General features: G+C 40.9%; 1 protein-coding gene across 2 annotated transcripts in view; it reads right to left on the reverse strand.

The window, feature by feature from the left end:
- Nucleotides 1-20,844, reverse strand: part of LOC139676330 (BEN domain-containing protein 5) — an 893,330-nt gene that overhangs the window by 88,989 nt on the left and 783,497 nt on the right. For both annotated transcript variants that reach the window (XM_071565176.1, XM_071565175.1), the window contains exon 10: nt 11,113-11,265. In XM_071565176.1, coding sequence (XP_071421277.1) covers nt 11,113-11,265 — 153 coding nt within the window. The remainder of the gene's footprint in view (nt 1-11,112; nt 11,266-20,844) is intronic.

The following is a 20,844-nucleotide window of genomic DNA, read 5'->3' on the forward strand; positions in this document are numbered from 1 at the left end:
CAATGTGCCAGAACCCCTGTCTCCAGGGCAGTCTTGTCTCTTGGCTGGTAAGAACACTTAACCACACAGTGTCTCTCCTCAGTGAATTCAGCCCCCTGGTAACCAGCGTACAAGCTCAACAGCTTAGGCAGCTCCCATATGGCTGAAGGATACTCTTGGTTTCTCAGCACTGCTCCATTTTCCTGCTAAGAACTACTGGAATGAAAGTCTTAAGCAGTCCGTGTTCCCAAACTAAGGGAGGCAGGTTGCTGGCTGCTTCTGCACACCTGTCACAAAAGTGGTTCCAGAAATCAAAGAGGGAGAACAGTTCATTTCTTATACATCTGAGACTGAATTTGGCCAAGTCCACCCTTTGTAGTCCTGATGAACTTGGAATCTGAGTGGTTCTTCATGGTGGGAGCTTCAACCTCCTCCCCAGTGTATGTGTGACTTCAGAGGGGACTTGTCATGCTTCAGCATCTGGAAACCTCAGGTTGCACAAAAGGAAAAATTGGAGGCAAAACCCCAGTAAATCTGGATCAGCTTTTCAGTGGAAGAAGAGATGCCAAAAAAGGCTGAAATACCAAGCAGGCTGTGTCCAGCTGGTGACGGATGGGGGCTTATGTTCTACCTTTTACTGATGGCAGGAGAAAGGGACTTTCTCATACAGAACTTGTTGGGTAATTAATCTTTGTTATCTTCTGAAATTGCTCAACACATTAAGGGAAAAAGGAGCAAAGTATGACCACAGTGCAAGTCAGACCTTGCCAGGCTCCTATCATGTGAACCAGGGTATGAACTGCACATCATTTACGATCAACCCTAAGGTGTTTCTCCAACCCAGCAAGAAACAAAACAACAAGGTACAGAAGACTCATAAAATCATTAACCAGACAGAAATCCAGTCACAGGTTTTGACAGATTGCAGAAGATGAATTTCTGGTGTAGCAACGTCTGAGGAGTTCCTGAAACCCAACAGATTTTAACAACTGTTCACATCTACTGCAGCGCAACTGATTGTGGATGTATCCATGGAAGGAAGTAGCAAACTGCAGATATCTTCAAAATCTGAGCTCTAGCATGCATTTGAATGTTTCCCACAAGATCATTTCTCCTCACAGAGTATCTGCATGAAACTAAAACTAAAGAGATCTTCCCAGTTGCTGATATCTATAGATTATATAGGTCTAGGAAGTGTTTTACAAAAGGATGTAGCATGTTCAGGTACCTGAGACTCATGTTAGAAATTTTTCCAGGAGAAGAGCAGAGACAAAAAACGCTAAGAGGACTCAAAACTAGAGTGGTTTTCATATTACAACACTTAAAAATATGCCGAGTCACCCTATGCCATTTCCAAAGCACGGGCTACACAACCAAGTCTGAGTACTGCTAAAAAGGCCCCACTCCAAAACTAGAAAAATTTCCCGCATTTGCTCATTCTACCTACTGAGTAAACCGGGATTATGCACACAAATTGCTTCATGTTCTTAATTTATCAGTACCGGCAATGGTCAAGTGTAACCAGGACTCAATTACAACCTCACCAGAGCTATCCACTGATGCTGCTCCCATAGATGAAGAATAAACTTTTTTACCAAAGAAGATCTGACCTCTATGAGCCCTCGACTCACTGCCCCAGTGTAGCAAAAAAAATGATAATAAAAAAGTTAGTGCTCTAGAAAAAAGGAATGACACACTTGTCATCCAGGAAGAATAGATGCACCATTGGGAAATGGACTGGAGCCCAGACAATGTCAAATCCATCTCGCTGAAGAGTTTTACAGTATCAGCTATAACTCACTCACTCTCATTTTCCAGAATGCTTTATTGAAGTCTGCAAAAGTTAGAAACGGAGCACAGAAATGCACTGGCTTTGGAATCTTTGCCACAGAAGACTGCAAATAGCAATATTACAAAGTGTGACTCTTCAGTTTGCCCCTCCTCAGGGAGTTGTAAGAGGGGTGCAATGGCAGTTCACTTTCCTCATATGCATAGAACTAATTCCTGCCATCATGTGTCCAGCAGTCACTGCTTTTACCCTGCCCTTCTTGCAGCTGGTAGTCCACTGAGCTGTCTTAGAAGCAAAACTTATCTCCTTACTTCCCTGGAAGCACTAAGGAAACTTCTCACTTCAAAAGGAAACTATCTCATCACACCCACCTCTCACCAACTCCATTAACTCTTTTAGACTAAAACCCACATGTATTAGTAGTTTTGTTTTGGTTTGGTTTTTTTGTGTGTGTGTTTCTTTTGGATTTGTTTTTTTTTTCATGTGATAGACTATCAACTCCATGCCAACTGGGTCTGGAGACTTGAAAATTATGGTATTTGGAAAGCTGCTATTAGGCAGCCCCAATCCAATTTATTTGACAAACAAGCTATTAAGTCAGCATTTAAAATGTAGATGGAATTACTTTTAAAAAAAGTAGAAAAGAAAAAGCAAAAATAATTCCCCACAGCAGACAGCTGATCTGAAGGAGGTAGCAGGCAAAGATAAGAATTCTGGGAGCAGAGATGTGATGAAATGGGAGCAAAGCTCAAAATTACTCCACGATTCATCTCACCTTGCAGCCTTGCCATGTTTCTTATGCACGGGAGGAAAACTCATTTCATCTCAAAGTCAACTGTGATTGCTGAAATTTGGGAAAAGGAGGTCTTGAAAAGTTAAGGGTCATTTCAAAGAGGAATCCCATCTCTTGAAGTTTTTCCAGTTCCATTAGGAACAGCCAGATTGGACTGATATTCCTGTCAATAGGGCTCACTCACTCTCACAGGTGGTTCTGCAGTTGACAGCATTTTGTTTCATAACTTCTGTGCCTGCTAGAAAACACTGAAGTGGGCAACAAAATTTGGGTTTAGCTGGAGAATATTCTCTGATCTAGGATTTGTTTTGCTGTAACCTGAGAAAAGGCATGCATATGAGATCTGAAACAGTTTGACCTGTTCCAAGAATGTGAGAATGCCTAAAACTGAAATTTGAAGACCTAATAGCCTCAAATCCTAAGGGATTTTCACCATTTTAGTACCTGTTTCTTTTTTTTGCCTTCTTTCTCCTCCTCAGGGAAAAGCAGAGAGCAATCACCCTTTCTTAAAGGCAGCGCTGTAGGAATACCACGAACACAACCTGCCTAGCACCACATTCTCAGGCTTTAGAGAGCAATTCTCCTCAGAGAAATAACAGTTTAAAAGTACATTGTCACCACATACACATCTGCTCCCTAAGGGGCATCATTATCCCTGTAATGTGCAGTTAAGGAATACCAGAACTTTCCCACCCCTATCCCTCCCAAGTGTCTTTCAGTCATGCCTGCTTAAGTTTGCTGATAAAAACACATATTTGCATGGTCATTAGCAGAGGTTGGAAGGAGGGAGCTTTATAAGCTCTTAGTTTATGCCTCAAGACCAAAACTACCAAATGAGTTCTCTTTTTTAGGAAACTCTGTAGTCAGAAAAGTAACTGGGCTTCATGCTTCAGGGTTTCAGCTGTTCACCTGCAAGAACTACAATAGCTGCACTTTTCACTGCTCATTAATATCTGTGCTCTGCTGTACAGCTCCAGGACTGAAGGAGGTCTCTGCACCTTGTGCCGGTCACACTGGCAGCACCAGAGCAGGGTTTGGCCTGCATTTCACACTCCACAGGATCCATCCTCACCCGCAGTGCAACTGATTGAACTCACAGCTCCCAACTCCCCGAGTGCTACAGCACTGGAGGTGCTTATTGCGTTCACCAGCTTCACCACAGAGGCTAATGCAGCTGGAACCCAAATCAAAACAGCAGCTCTTCTGAGAGAGCTTCTTAAATGACACCTGCAGCAAACCAAGCAGGGTGGTGACAGCCTGAGACCTTCACAGAGTCAGACAAGGGTTTCCCTACAGAAATGAGCAGGCTGTGGCATCCTACTTGGAAAAAAACAAGAGGAAGAGAAATTTCACTCCGTCCTATAAGCAAACCTCGGAGTTCCTCTTGCTACTAGATTCTGCCATCCCCAACATACACGTATAGAGTGCACCATTTCCCAAAACACGCTTCCTCAGGTCCTCTCAGCTCCTCCTTCAGTGAATCTGCATCTCCCTGTCACCAGAAGTGCATTAACCATATGTGACAATGTCACCTACTCAAACATTAACCTATGCACAAACCTATCACCCATTAACCAGTGTTAGTCTAGAACTCAACTCCCTTTGAAGAGCCAACCCAACCTTTGACCAGTGATATACACAGATAGGGAATCTGAAAATACTTCAGATTAATATTGAAGAAAAGGTCTGCTTTTCTCCCCTTGTTTTCTTACTAATAGCAGCCTTGTTTTTCAGAGTACATCCTTCCCCTAAAGATGGTGGCATTTCCTAGTCTAAGCTCTGCAGAATAATCACACTGTTTAGAAAATAACTCAGGTCTCTGGAGTTCTCACTTTCTCCATTTGTCAGTGGAAAATGAGACATTTCCTCAAAATAAAATAGCCTCTAGCAATAGCCTGCAATGCTTCTCTTTACAATAGTTTTGTGAGCCTGTGTGTGGTCTCCTGGGAGTGCTTTCATAATCATTTATACAAATGACAGAAACTTAGGACAATGAGAGTCAGAAAGGAAAATACAACCATCATGCACACAGTTGCTTTGAACAGTCTGGAAAAGTGGTTTGCTCTGTGCCAAATAGATGTTCTGCTCACTTGTAGGCCTAAATCAGGAGGTTAGAACCTGCCTAGGGAGGGACAGAATGTTGACTACTGCTCACAGGGCAACCCAATACAACCCATTGTTCAGACTTCTTCTAGTCTCTCTCACTGCTCCAGAACAGTTCTCTGAACCAGAGTTGTATTCTACATATGTCAAAACATCACATAATAAAAGAGATAATACCCCAAAAGATATCCTGGGAAGGAGACAGGTGTCCATTTCACAACCAGCTTCCTACCTCTCCTTCATGGCACAGTTTGCCCCAGCTGAGGCAGGAGGGGCAGCTTGCTTGGGAATTTATGGGAACTCCATTTCTGCTGCTCTGGGAGGCTGTCACCTGCTCCCAGTGTGTTGACTTTAGGTAAGAGTAATGGTGGTCTTTGAAAATACACCATAAAATTACCATGAAAACTTGTTTCTTCTGTGGCTATTCTAAATGTCTACCTGTGTGGGGATGGAGAAGGGACCGTCAAATCCTGTATGCACAAACAACAAGGCAAGAAGGTACCGAAAGAAAATCTATTTGCTCAAACACTTCCTCCCCCTTCCTTTTTTTTTTCTCCCTGCAATACAAATTCAACCCTTTGTATACCAAGAGGGGTGGACTGATGTAGCACAACCTAATGGAGTGGTTTCTGAGACTCTCCAGAGGGCAGAGTTCTTTTGAGATAAAAGACTCTAACACCTAGAAGCACAAACTTTACAGTCTGTTCCCTGTGCCACCAAAACCACGTTTCCTTTCTCACCTCTCCCTGCCTCCAGGGTAAATAAATAAATAAATGAACTCATGGAGCAATATGTCCAGGAAGCAGCAAGCAGAAATACATCTCAGGGGGGTGCTAAAGCGTATAATAACTGTATTTGTCTTCCTGGATATGCCTTGGTACAAGACAAAAAAAAATGAGGTAGGATCATTCATTGTGCTCAGGTTTTAAGAGATTTCTGAGTAGATCTGTTAAGCTGGCATGATATTAACAAAACCTACTTGAACACAACAGCTTTTGCTTTTCTGGGACAAGAGTCTTTTTTGCCAAAACAGCAGAGAGGCAGTTACGAGACAGTGGTACAAGTGAACATGCCTAGGCAACTTTCTTACTGCTTCCCCTTCCCTGCTCAGCCATGTGCAACACAAACTGGTTCTTCATTATTTCAGAAGAGACTACTGGGGTTGGATCACTCAGTGTTCATGAGTTGATATTACGCGCTCCCTTGTGCCAGCTCTTCCTTCAGACATGGCCCAAAACACACTGGGATTAGTAATAGGGATCACAAGACTAAGACGGAAGTGTCCAGCCAGGGTAAATCATAACAGCCCAGAGAGGCTGCTATGGGTAGACGGAAGGAGGTTTTCTGGAATTAACACATCTTCTCTAAGAAAGCTTGGATGAGTAGGGTGCTGTGGAAATGAGAACAAGAGACCCAGAATATATGGATCAAAGGAAGGCAGCATTGGACAGCCAGATTTAAAGAGTCAAAATGAACCAACCCAACAAAAAAACACAACAAAAAGTACTAGTGCAAATCATTCCATATCTGAATTTTCTCATATTGCAGAGACAATTACATTATCTAAAATGCTTTAGGTAACAGCATTATGGCACTGGAGTTAACAAAATATTTCCCTAAAGGAAACTAAGTGCGTTGTTGTCCAGAGACTTCACTGTTGAGCGTGAACATGGTAAAAAACATAGGGAAGTGTTCGAGCAAATAACTTTTCACCCACCCTCTATCTCTTTCCCACTATGGCTGAAAGTTCTTGGGGTTGTGGACTTTCTCAGTAGCTACCTAGTGCCCAACATAACGAGACCCCAAGTTTTTTTCAGGGTCTTTGGCTAACCATGGCACACAAAGGACAAACAGTATTTCAAAGAAAGGTGCTCTGCTGGGAGATTGAATACAAGAAAATGAAATGAGAACTCAAAGGTATCACAAGTGCCACCAGTTTGGACTCCAAAGGGAAAAAAACCCTAATAAGATCAGGCCAAGCCTTTTTCCTTTGACTGCAAAGAAAAGCAATCTTTACAAAGTGATAAAGCCATCCAAGAATGGCTGCAGTTATTACTTTTAAATGAACCAGAGAGAACAGATGGTCTCCTCTCATACTGTCACAAAGGTCAAAATTAGCCACCCCTAAGACTAGCAGGTTCTTGAAGTGTTCAAGTGCTTGTGTCTGGTTGTTATGACTAATCCACTCTCCAGAATAAGAAAGGTCAAATGAAGAACACCCCTCCAAACACTGCAACTACTCCTAGCCATGGCTGATGTGTAATGCAGTCAGACATGGTGTCAACAGCTGCTCCTAAAACCCAATGAGTCAACCTTTCAAAAGAGCTTGTCAGCTCTCACTGTTAGAGCTTTCATACAGATTATATTTACTCTCCAGTGTTTAAAAATATCCTTCTTAAACATTGAAAATATAAAATGTTTTTCTTACAGATTTTGTCCCTTTTTCTCAGTCAGCTGTCCAAGAATGTCTCATGTACTTATTTGAGAGCAAAACTTCCTAGTCCTTCTTTCACTTTCCTCTTCACATGCTTGCAGCTAAACCAAGGCAGACCTCTGTTTCTGAAGTAATGTACAAATGAGGAATTTCTGATCCCTTTCACAACTTAAGCCTGCAAAGCACAGCCAGCCTTCTAGAGTGGTGCGAGGTCGAGTGTTTTCCCCAACAGATAAAGTACAGAGACATCGGGTGACTCTCATTTGGTCCTACAACAGGCATGTGGGTACAAATCCCCTATCCATCCCCTGCTCTAATCACCAATCTCCCCTGGATGCTGCCATTTAAATAAAAAGACCTATTGGAAATGACAGGTGAAGAAAGCAGCCCAGGCATGAAATGCACTCTAAAGTATATTAATAGGAGGTTGCTAGACAAAAACGGCACAAGGCATTTGATCGCATCATCTTAGGCTTGTTGTTCATGCTCCTTTGCATCTGGCTGCGTGATTTCTGCCAGATTCTCGGCTGGAGGAGCAGGCCAGGATTTGCCTGCTTTCCCTAACCCGTGCCGGGCTCAGCTGCAATCATGCAGAGCCCTGAAATAAATCCCTTTGAGTTGGGATTCATTCCGAACATGTAAAACCCAAATGACTGCTTCTCCAAAGTGAATCCCATTTCACAGCAAGTAGGTTATTAGTGTGGAACTCCATACAAGTAGCCTGCATTCAAAAGCCCTCTGCATTATTAATAGAAGATGAGCTTTTGACATCAAAGGAGAACCATTATGTATGCTAAACGGTGGCAAAAATTGTACCCGCACTTCAAACCTTTTCAGTTCTTTGTCCCTTGTAAATCAATCAAGGTTGACAGATGCTTTAAGGAGAGTAATCTTTTCAATGATACTGTCAATGGATAACATAATGGAACATTGTCTCTGTGCTGTGTGAAGACATGGAGCTAGTCAATTATGGACAACACTTCATGCAGCCGCCAGTTTTCACTTGAAGTGCTGCTGTTGAAGTATTATAATCCCAACAAATGGCCACAGCAGCATACAATGTAAATGAGACCTCCTGAAGCTTTGGAAAATTAATTAGTAACAACAGTGGTCCATTCCCACACTTTCAAACACCAGCCTGGTAATGTTAATGATGCACTTCCCCCCTTCCCTTTGAGCAGGCAATAGGGCATATCTATATACACTATTTCAAGTCTTGAGCACATTTCACCCCCCCATTTTAAATGCAGGAAGCTCTGGATTCCTTTCCTCTCTTCACCTGATATTTCCAACTGGTCACATAACCTACATGGTTGAAGCTGAAAACAAGAAAACAGACTTTCCTACTTGGAAATAGCAGTAATAGTCACTTCACACACATCAGACAGTTGGTGGCTGTCTCCTTTTCCAACACTTATATCCACTCAGCTGCCCTGGGAAGAATGGCCTGGATGGATGGTGGGGAAGAGCTTCCAATCTCAAGAGACCAGCAGGATGTCAGCTGGAAGCCAATGGTACCAAGTGCCAGTAGCACCGAGGCTGAACTCTGGGGCACTGGATGCCAGAATATATATCTGATTGCCAGTTCCTACACAAAGGAGATCGAGAGTCAAAGAGAAGAGACTGTGCTGTTTCTTTAGCTATTGGCTTCCATTTCCTACATCATTTTCTCAAAGATTTTTCCCTTTGTCAACGAAGGCTTGTGCTAAGAGGAACACTTAATCTCTCACAGTAGCAGAGAGAAATCCCACACTTGAGCACAAAATTTCTCAACTCCTACCAGTTGCAGGTTTTCACTGCTATGATCTGTGAATGCCCCTTAGCTGTAATGTGTTTTTGAAACAACCAGGTGCAGATAATAAACTCAATCACTGAGGTCTCCTCCAATAAGAAGAGGCTCTTCCTTGGACCCCACTCCCTCTTCCCCAGGCTCCAAACAGCTGGAAACGGATGCAGCTGCTGTCCCTTCTCATTTAGGATGGATTTGGTCTTCTGCACTCTGGAGATGTTTCTGAGAAGCCCTTGCAATGGTTGACTGAAGAAAGCTTCAGAGTGCAGTACTGTCCTGAAGCCCCAAAACTACAGGCAATTGTTAAACAAATCTGACAGTGGTTAAACAATACCTGGAGGCAACAGAGGAAGCAGCAGAAGCTACACACCCTCTATGCATTACCTGGACAGCTGCCATTGCTGATCCCCAGGAGAAAAGGGAAATACTTTCTCTACTAGAGGCCCCTCTTCATCAGAGTTAAAAAGACAGAGGAAAGTATATCTTCTGCCTAGTCTTAGAAAAGTCTAGATGGATCCAAACTTTTTCCCACTCTTGCATAAAGCAAAGTAGCATAGAATAGAGAAATGAACAAGAATTGGGAAGTTTTAAGGCCTTCCTTCCTTTTGTTGGATCAGATGTGTCAGGAAAACAATGACACAACTCTATTTCTACATTTAATTCCCATCCAAATTCCACAACACAAGATGCACTAGCACAAGACAAAAAAAATTCTCTCCTGCATATTGATGAGAAAGCTTTAGGCTAGTATTCCTGCCACAGTGAAAATGGCCTTTTATTTCAGTTACATTTTGTTTTGCTTGTAGACTTGACTGCTTTTGTATCTGTTTTAAATTTTGTTTCTGTAGAGTCAAATCCTTGGAATGGTACAGGGTCCCTATACTCCCTGTCCCACCACCTCTGCCACAAGCTGGCTGGGCTGGGACTGCTGAGGAGGCAGGCACCATGCCCAAGCTGTCCCAAACCCTGACAGGAGACACAGATTCATCTCTCAGTACCACAAGGATGAAGTATAAGCAAAAAGGGGATGTCAGGAACTGAGAAAACCTGTGTTGGGTAACAAAGAGAGTTAAGAACATAATGGACATAAAACCAGGAGGTTCTGCTCTTCTTTGCTTGGTACAAAAAAATACCAAGTCATTTTTTAATGGAGACTATTCCCATTATACAGCTGCAAAATATCACCTATTGTTTTTCCTCTTCACAGTGTTTGCCTTGGCTGAGAGGTGTTTCTGTATTCCTTACTCCAATCAAGACAAAGTGGAACACGAAACACCTCTTATGCAAAAGACAGTCCACTTAAGCAAACCTGCACTGCACAGATTGATGGAGTAAGGGAGAGACCTGCGTAGAAGCAGCTCAGCTGGGAGCTCCACAGGTGTGTCAAGTGGGCCAGGAGAAGTTGCAGGAAGTCCTGGGCATTGTGTGCTCGACTTGCACAGCTTTCAAGGAAAACTGGTACATAAAAGAGGCAACAGAACAGGCCAGGATGTCATACTTGAACACAACGTTGCAACACACTCAGCCAGTCTTAAATCTACCCAGTTCTGCACAGCGGCTGCAACCACTGCGTGCTAAGGAGCTCTTCTACTCTATATGAAACTTTTTCTAAAATCTTTTAAACTCATTTAGAAGAGCTTAACATTTATTTTCAATATCTGGAGATACTTAAATACATACTTTCTTCCAAGTAACAAGGCATGTACTGGGTAATTGTAGATTTTCTTGCAGAACAGTCTTCCATGGTAATATCAAAGAATTTCAAAAGCATCCATTGCATTTCCCACAACTTTTAACAGAATATTAACTAACCTTTTCTTTCAAGCTAGTTATTTCTATTTGTTATTATATTATTTGGAACGTGCAAGTAGAAAAACATTGGCAAAAATAATATAAGCAATGGAAAAATAAAGTTGATTCAGTTAATAAAAAGACAAAAGATCTGATAAAACCCAAAATGTTCCAATAATTCAGAATCAAATGTTATCGTATGGAAAATGAAGAACCTGCTTTTGTTCTTATGACTAATGACACACATAAGATCAGGAATTATCACTTCTGGATAAGGTAAGTATAAGAGGAAAAACAGTAACTAATAAATAACAAAATTTTTAAGTACCCTTCTATTCATCCTGAAATAAAATTCACTCAATACAGTAAACCCAGAGATTTATAATTTTTAAAAAAAACACTTGGAAAAAATAATTAAGAAAAACATTACTTACATAAGAGAAGTCTTCAGCATTCTGACAGAGTAGCTTGGGGAAAACAGCCTGTCGCTGAAATCTTTCCTCGTCTTCAAAGATGTTCCCATACATGAAGCCATTCATCATGGTGGAGTGGGCATGGATGTCAATATAGAACTCCAGGTTAATCTTCTGTTGAGGGGGAAAAAAACAACAACAAAACATTCAGCATGAGATAAATCATAATTGTGTTATGTAGGTGAAGCATCCCATAAATCCAATACAACCATTCTTGAATCTAACCATGATGCCAGAGCCGTGCTGAAGACATTGCTGTGATGCATCCAACCATTCATGCCTCTCTGTGGGGGCACATGAAACACAACATAAGAGCATGACAGACACTTCTTTACCTTTTTTGAAAACGTTGGAACATTTTGCACAGGACAAAATAGAGACGAAGCATCATCCTTCGCTGTCATACAGGGCTTACTGCCACTGATAAAAATATGCACCTTCCAGTTCTACAGCACTATTATTTGGGCTTTGCTTTGCCATCTCTGCACAGTTCTGCATTGAAATATGCAGATTTACCCTTCTGCCAGGTAAAACAGGCTCAAAATTGTGTAAAAAACCCTTCAGTGTCTTCTGTGCAATTTATTTCTGCATATAAGGAGAAATATTGCAAATGGTTTGTCTTATTCTGCTTTGTAGTAGCAATTCACCAGAACAACTCCCAGAAGTGATGGAAGTTGACTCTCCACTTGTAGCTCCCTACATTATTCTGCATCAGCTCTTGCTTTAAAAGAAAGCAGCAGGACCCCCTACCACAGAAGTGCCTGCTCTGCCCATCTCCTCCCCATGCCATCAGTGGGAAAGAGTGAGTGGTCCCTTTGATCACTATGACAGTGCCATTGGTGGCTGACATGACAACATCCGGTGCTAAAGAGCAATACCAGAGCAGACACTACTGGATTAACCAGTTTACCTAAACCTTAAAATTTCTAGAACTGAACAAATGACATGAATAGACAGTTAAAAACCCACTCCTGTCACCTGGCCACCATGGAGCCAGTAGGAGCCACAAAATCTAAATCTTTCTGCCCCAGCAGAGGGATGGAGAAGAGCTATGTTGTCAGTACAGGTATTATAATGTTTATCCCTATATTCTCTGTCAGCAAACAGGGACCCTGGCCAGTGACAAACAACATGTAGCTCTGCAGCCACAAGTCTTGCCCACACACGAGACTTGCACAGGCTACTGGCACATACTGAGCTACAGGACAGTCCAATGAAATTGGAAAGCAGTTTGTACTATGCAGTTCATGTGACAGCAGTGTCAGCTCTTCTAAAGAGTCTCTGATGGGGAGAGAACATAATTTGGTATGTGAAACGAATATAATACAGATTTACTTTCCCTTGGCAGAAAACCAATGTACTATGCACAGCGACTGTTCAGTTTAATTAAACAGCCTAGAGAGAGTAATAATGTATCTTATTAAGCCTCTGCTATGTTAAAATGCTAGCTAATGCAATATCAATATCTGACCATGCTTCATAGGAAAAGGAACATTTGATTGTGCCTGACTCTAATGCAATAAATTGTTTGCTCCTGCCAAAACATTATGCTGTGCTATAGAGGACCAACACTGCAATAAAGCACACATCTGCTATTTGGAGATATAGCACTGAGGAGAAAGATTAGCATTGACAGGACGAAACACCACATAGGATTTTCTTCCTCTCCAAGCATAGAGAAATTAAACCAAGATTAAGTAATACTATTTTCATGAGATAATTTCCCCATCACAAACAGAATTTGATGAGATCAGATGCACACTGGCATATCAACATAAAACAGAACATGTTGTGGAGTCTCAAAACAGTGATTTGATGAAGTGAGCAGATAATCTAGTTAAACTGGGTATTTGTAAAGCATGAATGTCCTTCACACAGAAGTCAGTGACCTAAGTCATACTTATTTTAGAACAACTTGACAGAATTCTTTATAGGAACATAGTTACTAACATAAAGTAATCAAAAAGCACAGTGAGATATTTAACAATAGACGAGAATATTTTGTGTCTTAACACAAATAAAAGTGCTGGTGTAAACTGTATGATTTGTGGTGTGTCATGGTATACCTATCCATCCATAGTTTTCAAGTTGTTTCCAAAAGAAGGTGCTTACAGAGATGCAGAAACATAGAATACTGGAATAACTTTCCATAGGCCATCCAGTAAGAAATTCTCCTGCAGAACATGTGTGACCTGAGCCTCAGCTTAGTATTCAATTATCAAGCTATCCAGTCCAACACAGTACCACTGGAGTATTTTCTAAACTCTTCTAGGACTCTTGCTCAAAAAATTGTTGGCAAAATTGTCACAGAGAATATTAGAATGTCATCTGGTGTGCTGAAATTTATTTCGAGATCTTTTTTGTTCATCAAAACCATTTTCAAATAATCTGATTACAACAGTCATTTGTGAGGGAACAGTGTCCTTCACAGATACCACTTCCACCTAAAGATTAAGCTTCTAGATCTGTTATTTGGAAACCATGACATTCCACAGATATCTCATCACCCAGACAGGTGTTTAGAAACATTTATTGAGTCATTCATTTCAGTCTATTTAAAAAGTAACTTCTTAAGTCAGCCCACAAATAATTAACTGTTTTTTCTGATCTGTATTCCTTACCCTCCTTCTCCTCATCACAGTACCTATAAACCACTCTATTTCACATCTTCCTGTGCACTAAATATAGTCCAAATTTGCAATTGTCCATCCTATTCAGAAAGTTTTATAAACATTGTTAGAGTAATTACTAGTTAGATGTACTACTTCCAGACAGTGCTGTGTAGGAGCAGAACAGAATTTCAGTGTTTCACATTTTTTTAACTCACATTCATTGCCTTCTCAAAGGGAAACATGTTGAGCATTCTCCATTACAGAACAAAATAATCCAGTGTATTGTTAATATAACACATGAGTTCCTAATGGAAAAAAAAATCCCTTTATTCTCAGACACAAAGATATTGTGGCCTTAAAATGGACAATAACAGCCCAGTCACTGGGACATTAGAATTTTGCCACCTCGTGCCACAACTGGTAGACCAAGTAGCAGACTGTTTGCACACAAGCATCATAAGAATTATGGTATGTTCCTGAACAATAATGATATTTCTTCTCTCTCTTTAAAGTCATACATATTCATAGGTACTTTACATGTAGGAACTGTTTCACCCACTCCCATACTGCAAATTTAAGCTGAGGAATAAATTTCATATTTCAGTTGAGGTTCTCTGGAAGATTTTGACATAATTACTGATCTCCTGCAATTTAGGTAGGATCACAGAATTAACATTTTATTAAATATATAATGTCACCTACTGATGGCAATTTCAGAAAAGTCAGCAGAGAGATAACCTTCTGAAATAGTTTGTCTTTGAGATGGGGAGAACTTTAATGGGAGAATAAAGCAAGAAAAATGTATGTGTGCATTCACAGGAGCACACACTTAACCCAATGCTACCTGCTGTTATACCCCAAGGGTATCTGTCAGCATCTACACAGCAGAACGCACCCCTATTGGGGCTTCTATTGCAGTAGTATCTACAAATAAGTTAGAAGGTGTCAGAGTCTCATACTCAACATTTTCTTTGGCCTTTAAGCAGAAAATAATGAATAACCAGGCTCAAATATCTCTGGATGCCTTCTGAGAGACTTACCAGTTACATCCTACAATATGATATTAAACTCATCATTTTCTGCTTTAGAGGTGGAATGCAAAATGATTCATATGCCCTATAAAAATCATCATGCAATTTAATTCTCTCAAGTGTCTTTTCTTTGTGCTTACAAGCAATAACAGAGCTTTTCTCCCTCACACTTTGTGTTTTAAGTAAAGCTGTAATTACCTGGATGACCCAGGTTATAGAGTTCCAGAAAACAAAGGCAGACTTGGTCTTTCTTTTCTCTGTGTCTCAAAACAGAAACCATTTACTAGACTGACAGAGACAATGATTGAGCCCCACTTCCTCAGAAAACAACAGTTAACATTTTCTCCCTTGAAAAGAATGGTCTTTATCTCTTCTTGCCACTTACCATATAAGCCCAACATAAATAAATAAGCAAACGTATTTCTGCTCTAAAGTTCATTTGAATCCCTACCTTTGTGACACTTTCCACTGTTCTACTGAGTCACTCTGAAGTTTCTGTCAGCTTGAGAAATATACATATAAATTAAGGGATGAGAAAAATGAAAGAAATCATGGATTAAGAAAAAGAACTCTCATACATTGACAAGAGAGAAAATAGTCAAAGCAGTACAGAAACTGGCTAATGATGAGAAAATACATTCTCACTTGTCTGCATTTTTATTTCATTCACTGAATGCCTTTGGAAGGTCAGTAATTACAGAGCAAAAAGAAAGAAATATGTTAATAGCTAGTGCTGATACAATGAAACTTGTATTTTGAACAGTGCACTTATGATTCTTAAGGAAACAGAGATTGAATAAATAAATAAATAAAAATCAATAAATGCCATAATAAAAGGATAAATGTGTATTGAACACAGAACATGAGCCACTAGAGAGCCAAGTGATGCAGGAAGAAGCCAGCTCTGTCCACCAGCTGCCACTTCAATATGGATTTTATTAATTCTTGGGCATAGCAATTGGTTCAGTGAGAGAGCATCCAAAAGCCTTGTTCACTCCAGTATTTCATACAGGGGGTGGAATGAACTCCTTGCAATGTTTTATACAAGCTGCTAAAACCATGGCTTGTCATTAGCTGTAGAGAATGTAACAGCCTTCAGGCAGACTTTGTGCTCTTACTGCCAAACCACTGTGTGGAGCAAATGGACATGAAACAGCTGGCACAGCATAAGGAGATTGCCCCTTGTGGTTCAGAAGAGATCCAGAAGTTCCAAAATGACTGTTTCTTTGATGCCTCCTCAGGTACAGAATCTCTCAAAAGAAAATTTTGCGTGGGTCTGAAAGAAATCCATTTTGACATACACACCTTATCTCACAGTTAGTTGTTTGGCAATGCTTACAGTGGTGAAAACAGAAAACACAAGCACAACATACTCCTAAGCAAATTAAAGGAAAACTGACCATTCAGCATCAAACGCTCGGAAGTCAACATTGTCTGGATGCACTACAAGTCTCTCAAGTCTCTCTTGAAATACCTGGATTTAGATCCCTGTAAGCCATTTTATCCAAAACAATTTTCTTACATCTACCTTCTTCCCAAAACTTGAAAGGGCCAGCATTAAGTCCTCACCAAACAAAGAAACAAAAAAATACTTCCAAGAACATTTACCCCTGCCATTCTTTATAACCTCTGACAACCCGGTCCTACAGTGTCATCTCCAGTTTTGCAGACAATGCAAGCCACACCTTATCAGAGACACTGTTTCAGAGGTATGCCATTATCTTTGTAGCCATAAGGACATCTTTCTCCTTCCATTCATCATCTCACAGACCCCATGCTCCATTCATCTTCATAAACACCATGAAAACAACAGCAATTATTTACACAGGAAATTAATAGTAGGAAAGGGGGTTACTATTTTTAAAAACCTTCTAAAGGTTAAAATCTTTTAAAAAAATGTTTCCTCATCTTGCTTCCAGAGAAAGGAAAATGCCAGCTTAGAACGACCCTTATTGTTAGTGATATGAGGCACAAAGGCCAAGTTTTCCTTTTTCCTTTACACAGTCTGACAATGTCTTTTAAGTGTCCCTGCAGAAACAGCTTGCAAACACTGAAGTACCACTAACTCTGCAAGACCTTCTGGCAATTCTTCATAACACTTCAAGCATTTTTTTTCCGATCATTTCAGTGATGTTCCATGAGCTGTTGTCTTTCATACTGAACCACTCCAACTCAGTTGCTCTTCAGAAGCAGTTATTTACCAATCTGGTTACATGGCAAGTTCTTAATCTAAATAATGATATCTCTTAATGATAGGCATAATCTGACATGACTCTCTAGTGCCTCAAAGTGGATGGAGAAGAGACTTCAGCTGGTCCATGGTTCATATAAAAAAGATGGCATGGCCATAAATACTGCTTTCGTCTCTGTCTTGAAAAGTAAGGGATGCTTTTATCTACAGAAGAACATGGAACTCCCTTCAATGAGCTTGAACCTTACTCTGGTGTGCCCATCAGTTGCCTTGAAAGCAGCTAAACTAAACTCAGTGTTTTGGCCTCAGAGTGGGAGGTCAGCAACATGCATATTCTGGTTCTGGCTCTTTATCTGCTTGCTTCTCTCACCTGCCAGTGCAGATAACAACACCTCCTGAGGATTAGCTGACGTTCATAAAGCACTTTGAAGATATAAAGCCTCACAGTGCGTACAAGTTAAGTATTAATTCATCTGCCAGGCTGATTCACTCTTTGACCCCTCTGCAGAGACGTCCAGTTAGTGTCAGCTCTGGCAGTTTTTGCAATTCAGGCACCTGTCCACCAGCTCCTGGACTGAAGCCAGCAATTCGCACAGGACACAGAAGAGCCGTCAGATGGTAGTAACATTTGGTCACGACAGGCCTGAATTGGATTTGAAAGGGTGACCTGGAGGTGAAAGGCTCTATCAAGAAACCACTTCTGTTCAAATGCATATTAAATTAGAGAGGTGTCAAAGAGACAATGTTAAGACCCAGATCAAGTTTAGAGAAGAATTTTGGCTCAGCTGCATGGACAATTCTTGTATAATTTTTACCCCTAAATGATTATGAACCAGAAAATACACTCTTCTGCATTTTGTGTCTGACCCCAAGGCACAACTATAAGTGTGAGTCTGAAGGACAGTCCTTGTTCTGTTTAATCCCTTCTCTGTCCCTTATATAGAAGCAAACATGCACATACACTCAGCACCCTGGTTTTCTGACTGTCACAAGTTCTGAAGTCCAAAGCTGCCTGAATCGTTAGAATAAAGCAGTGGGACTGAACTGGGTCTTGGGGCATTATCTCACCCCAAGCTTTGCTGATGTCACTTGTCTCTGCCGATCTCAAACATCACTTCTGTGTCCCCACCATATGCCCCACAGAACAAGGTCTATAAACCCCACTTTTCTCACTTGTCTGCTACTGAACAGCATGGGCTCTAGAGAAAGAGGGCTTTTCAGAAAAGAGGGAGGAGATTTGGGGGAAAAAAATCAACAGCTTTCTGGAAGAGGGAGGAAACCCTAATATAAACAAAGAATGAACATAAGAAAGAGAGCAAGAGGGAAAGGGACAGTGAAGGACAGAGAGGGAGAGAGAAGCTAGCTGAAGCTGCAACTGTTGCTTACTCTTATAATTAAAGCAAGAACATTAGTTTATGAAACAGAAATATCTAAATGATCATGTTTTCACAGGATAATTAAATTTGTCTCTGTTCTGGTTCTGAAGGTTCTCTCAGATGAAATGCTCCCAGTAGCTGTATTGAAGGTTTTAGCACTCCTTGGTGCTGTTCCTTAGACAGCCACTTGCTTGCTGTGTGACAATACAAAAGTCATTTAATCTCTTCAGGCATCATTGACTGCTGCTTATACACCTGCAACTATATTAAGGTCAAGAATTCTTGTTCAACTCTCCACTTCATAGCAGTATTAACAGCTTTGTGTTTTACCACTAACTTTTAATTATATCTCTGCAGAATCTTCTGACCAAGGAACACAGTCTTTCCAAGTATATAAAGAAGGCCCAAAGACATTGCCTGCCTCTCCTCTAATTACGAAGGCAAAGAGTGGTGGACTAAAAACAATGGCTTGGAGTTATGGCTCCCTGTTCTCTAATTTCCTAGGAACTCTTGCAGTTGGATAAACTGTGTGTAGGCAAATCAAACTCTATAACAATCTCTACTCTCTCAAATAATATATATCATTATTCAGTATTTCTTACTAAATAAGTAACAGCTGGCAGAATATAAAGTCATCAGGCAGAAGACCTAAGGCAAACATAATAAAGTGTTTTTTAAATTAGCTTATACTCCAGAACGCACTGCCGCCAGATTTTGGCTGAAACACGGGTGAACTCAAAGATCAATTACATAAATTCAAAGAAAAATATTCCATTATGTTATTACACTTAAAGCAGTAAACACAATCTCTGGATCAGAAAAATACCCAAATTACACATTGTCAAAAGTCTTAGTGTATCACTGTTCTTATTTTCTAATTAGACCTTAATTTATGCTGCAGAATGAGACTTTTGTAGTTCCTAAAAAATTAAGGTGTTGATTGGTGGAGAAAAGTATGCATATTTCTACAGTTTAAACTGTCTACTCTAAAAGAAGATGAACCAAACTACTGTAAGGTAGGCCCTGCTCTGTATAAAGCTTTCAGCCCACAAACCAGTGCTAACTTTAAGCTGGACATCAAAGGTAACGGCCCATTTAGCACATGTAAAATTTTTTAAACAGGCCCTTGAGTGGCTTTTCCCACCTACTAAGAACATACCCAGAAAACTGGATTACTTCGACCTATTAGAGGACCTGTTAGGGTTGCTCTCATTTAACACAGATCCTGCGGAGTAAGAAACAACAAAATACCCATACCTGGATGCAAACTGCAAACCCACCCCATCAGGTGGAAAGAAACAACACTAAATGTGTCATTCAAGGGTTATGTGTCCATCCACATGCTTGAGAAGATGGGGAGGCTGTGGATGGACATTGGGAAAATACTTTACTAGTGATAGACAGCTGAAAACCAAACTAACTCTTCTTCTTTGTCTTCCTGCCACAGCCTCACCACAGGCAGAAGCTATCCATGGTCATTAGTCTTACTCTGTTCTTTTGCAGGTTGTGTCTTGCTTTTCCTTTCTTGTACTCAGGGCAAGTAACAAGCACATCCAAATAAGAGATAAAAGTGAAAACTGATAAACAGGAACACAAGGACACTGAAAGAGATTAGGGACTATATATCAGACATAAATGCTGAGGGGAGGGACAGCATGTAAATATAGAACAGAACTGTCCCTGACATTCTCTTGCTGACCCAGGATTCATCCACAACAGGAAGGACAGGGTTTCTTGACTTTGCCCTACTCAGAGACAGCTCAGCATAGCATTTTGCACCAAACTGGAATGTTTTCTTTGAGCTTTACATCTAGCAGTATTTATTATCTGCACGGTGCCGTGAAAGCTAAAATGTAATGGACATTTTGGAAGCATCTGCTTTCACAACTGAAAGCACAACATATCATGCCTTCTGCAAGGAATTTATCAGCACCAGTTGTTTCTGAAACTTCCTTCCTCCAATACTCCACTACTCACGCTGGCCAACATGCCCTGGGCTGCATCAAAAGCCGTGTGGCCAGCAGGCTGAGTCAGCTGATTCTCCCCCTCTATTCTCCTCTTGTGAGGGCCCACACAGAGTCCTGCATCCAGTTCTGGGGCCCCCACCATAAGAAGGATAAGGACCTGCTATGCTCTGAATGGTAAATACATCAGATCAACATTTCATCTTTGCTCTCCTAAATGTTGCATCATCAGTGATGGTTTTCAGGTTGAGTCACCAAACATGAGTGGCTGGCCAGTTCTGTGATACACGTTACTGACTGCTCCATGAGATCAGCCCTGCAATGGTATTGTATTGGGATGAAACAATGTGATTTAACCCTGGCAGGCAGATAAGCCCCAGAGAGACACTTGTTCACTCCCCTCTGCAGTGGGCTGGAGGCAAGAATTGGAAGGGTTCAAGTGAGAAAAGAAGGCTTACCCTCTTATTCCAACAACCGACCACACAGCAAGGCAGGAATCACCTACACCCATCAGCACAG

Source organism: Pithys albifrons, chromosome 10 (assembly GCF_047495875.1).
Source record: "Pithys albifrons albifrons isolate INPA30051 chromosome 10, PitAlb_v1, whole genome shotgun sequence".
Taxonomy (NCBI): Eukaryota; Metazoa; Chordata; class Aves; order Passeriformes; family Thamnophilidae; genus Pithys; species Pithys albifrons.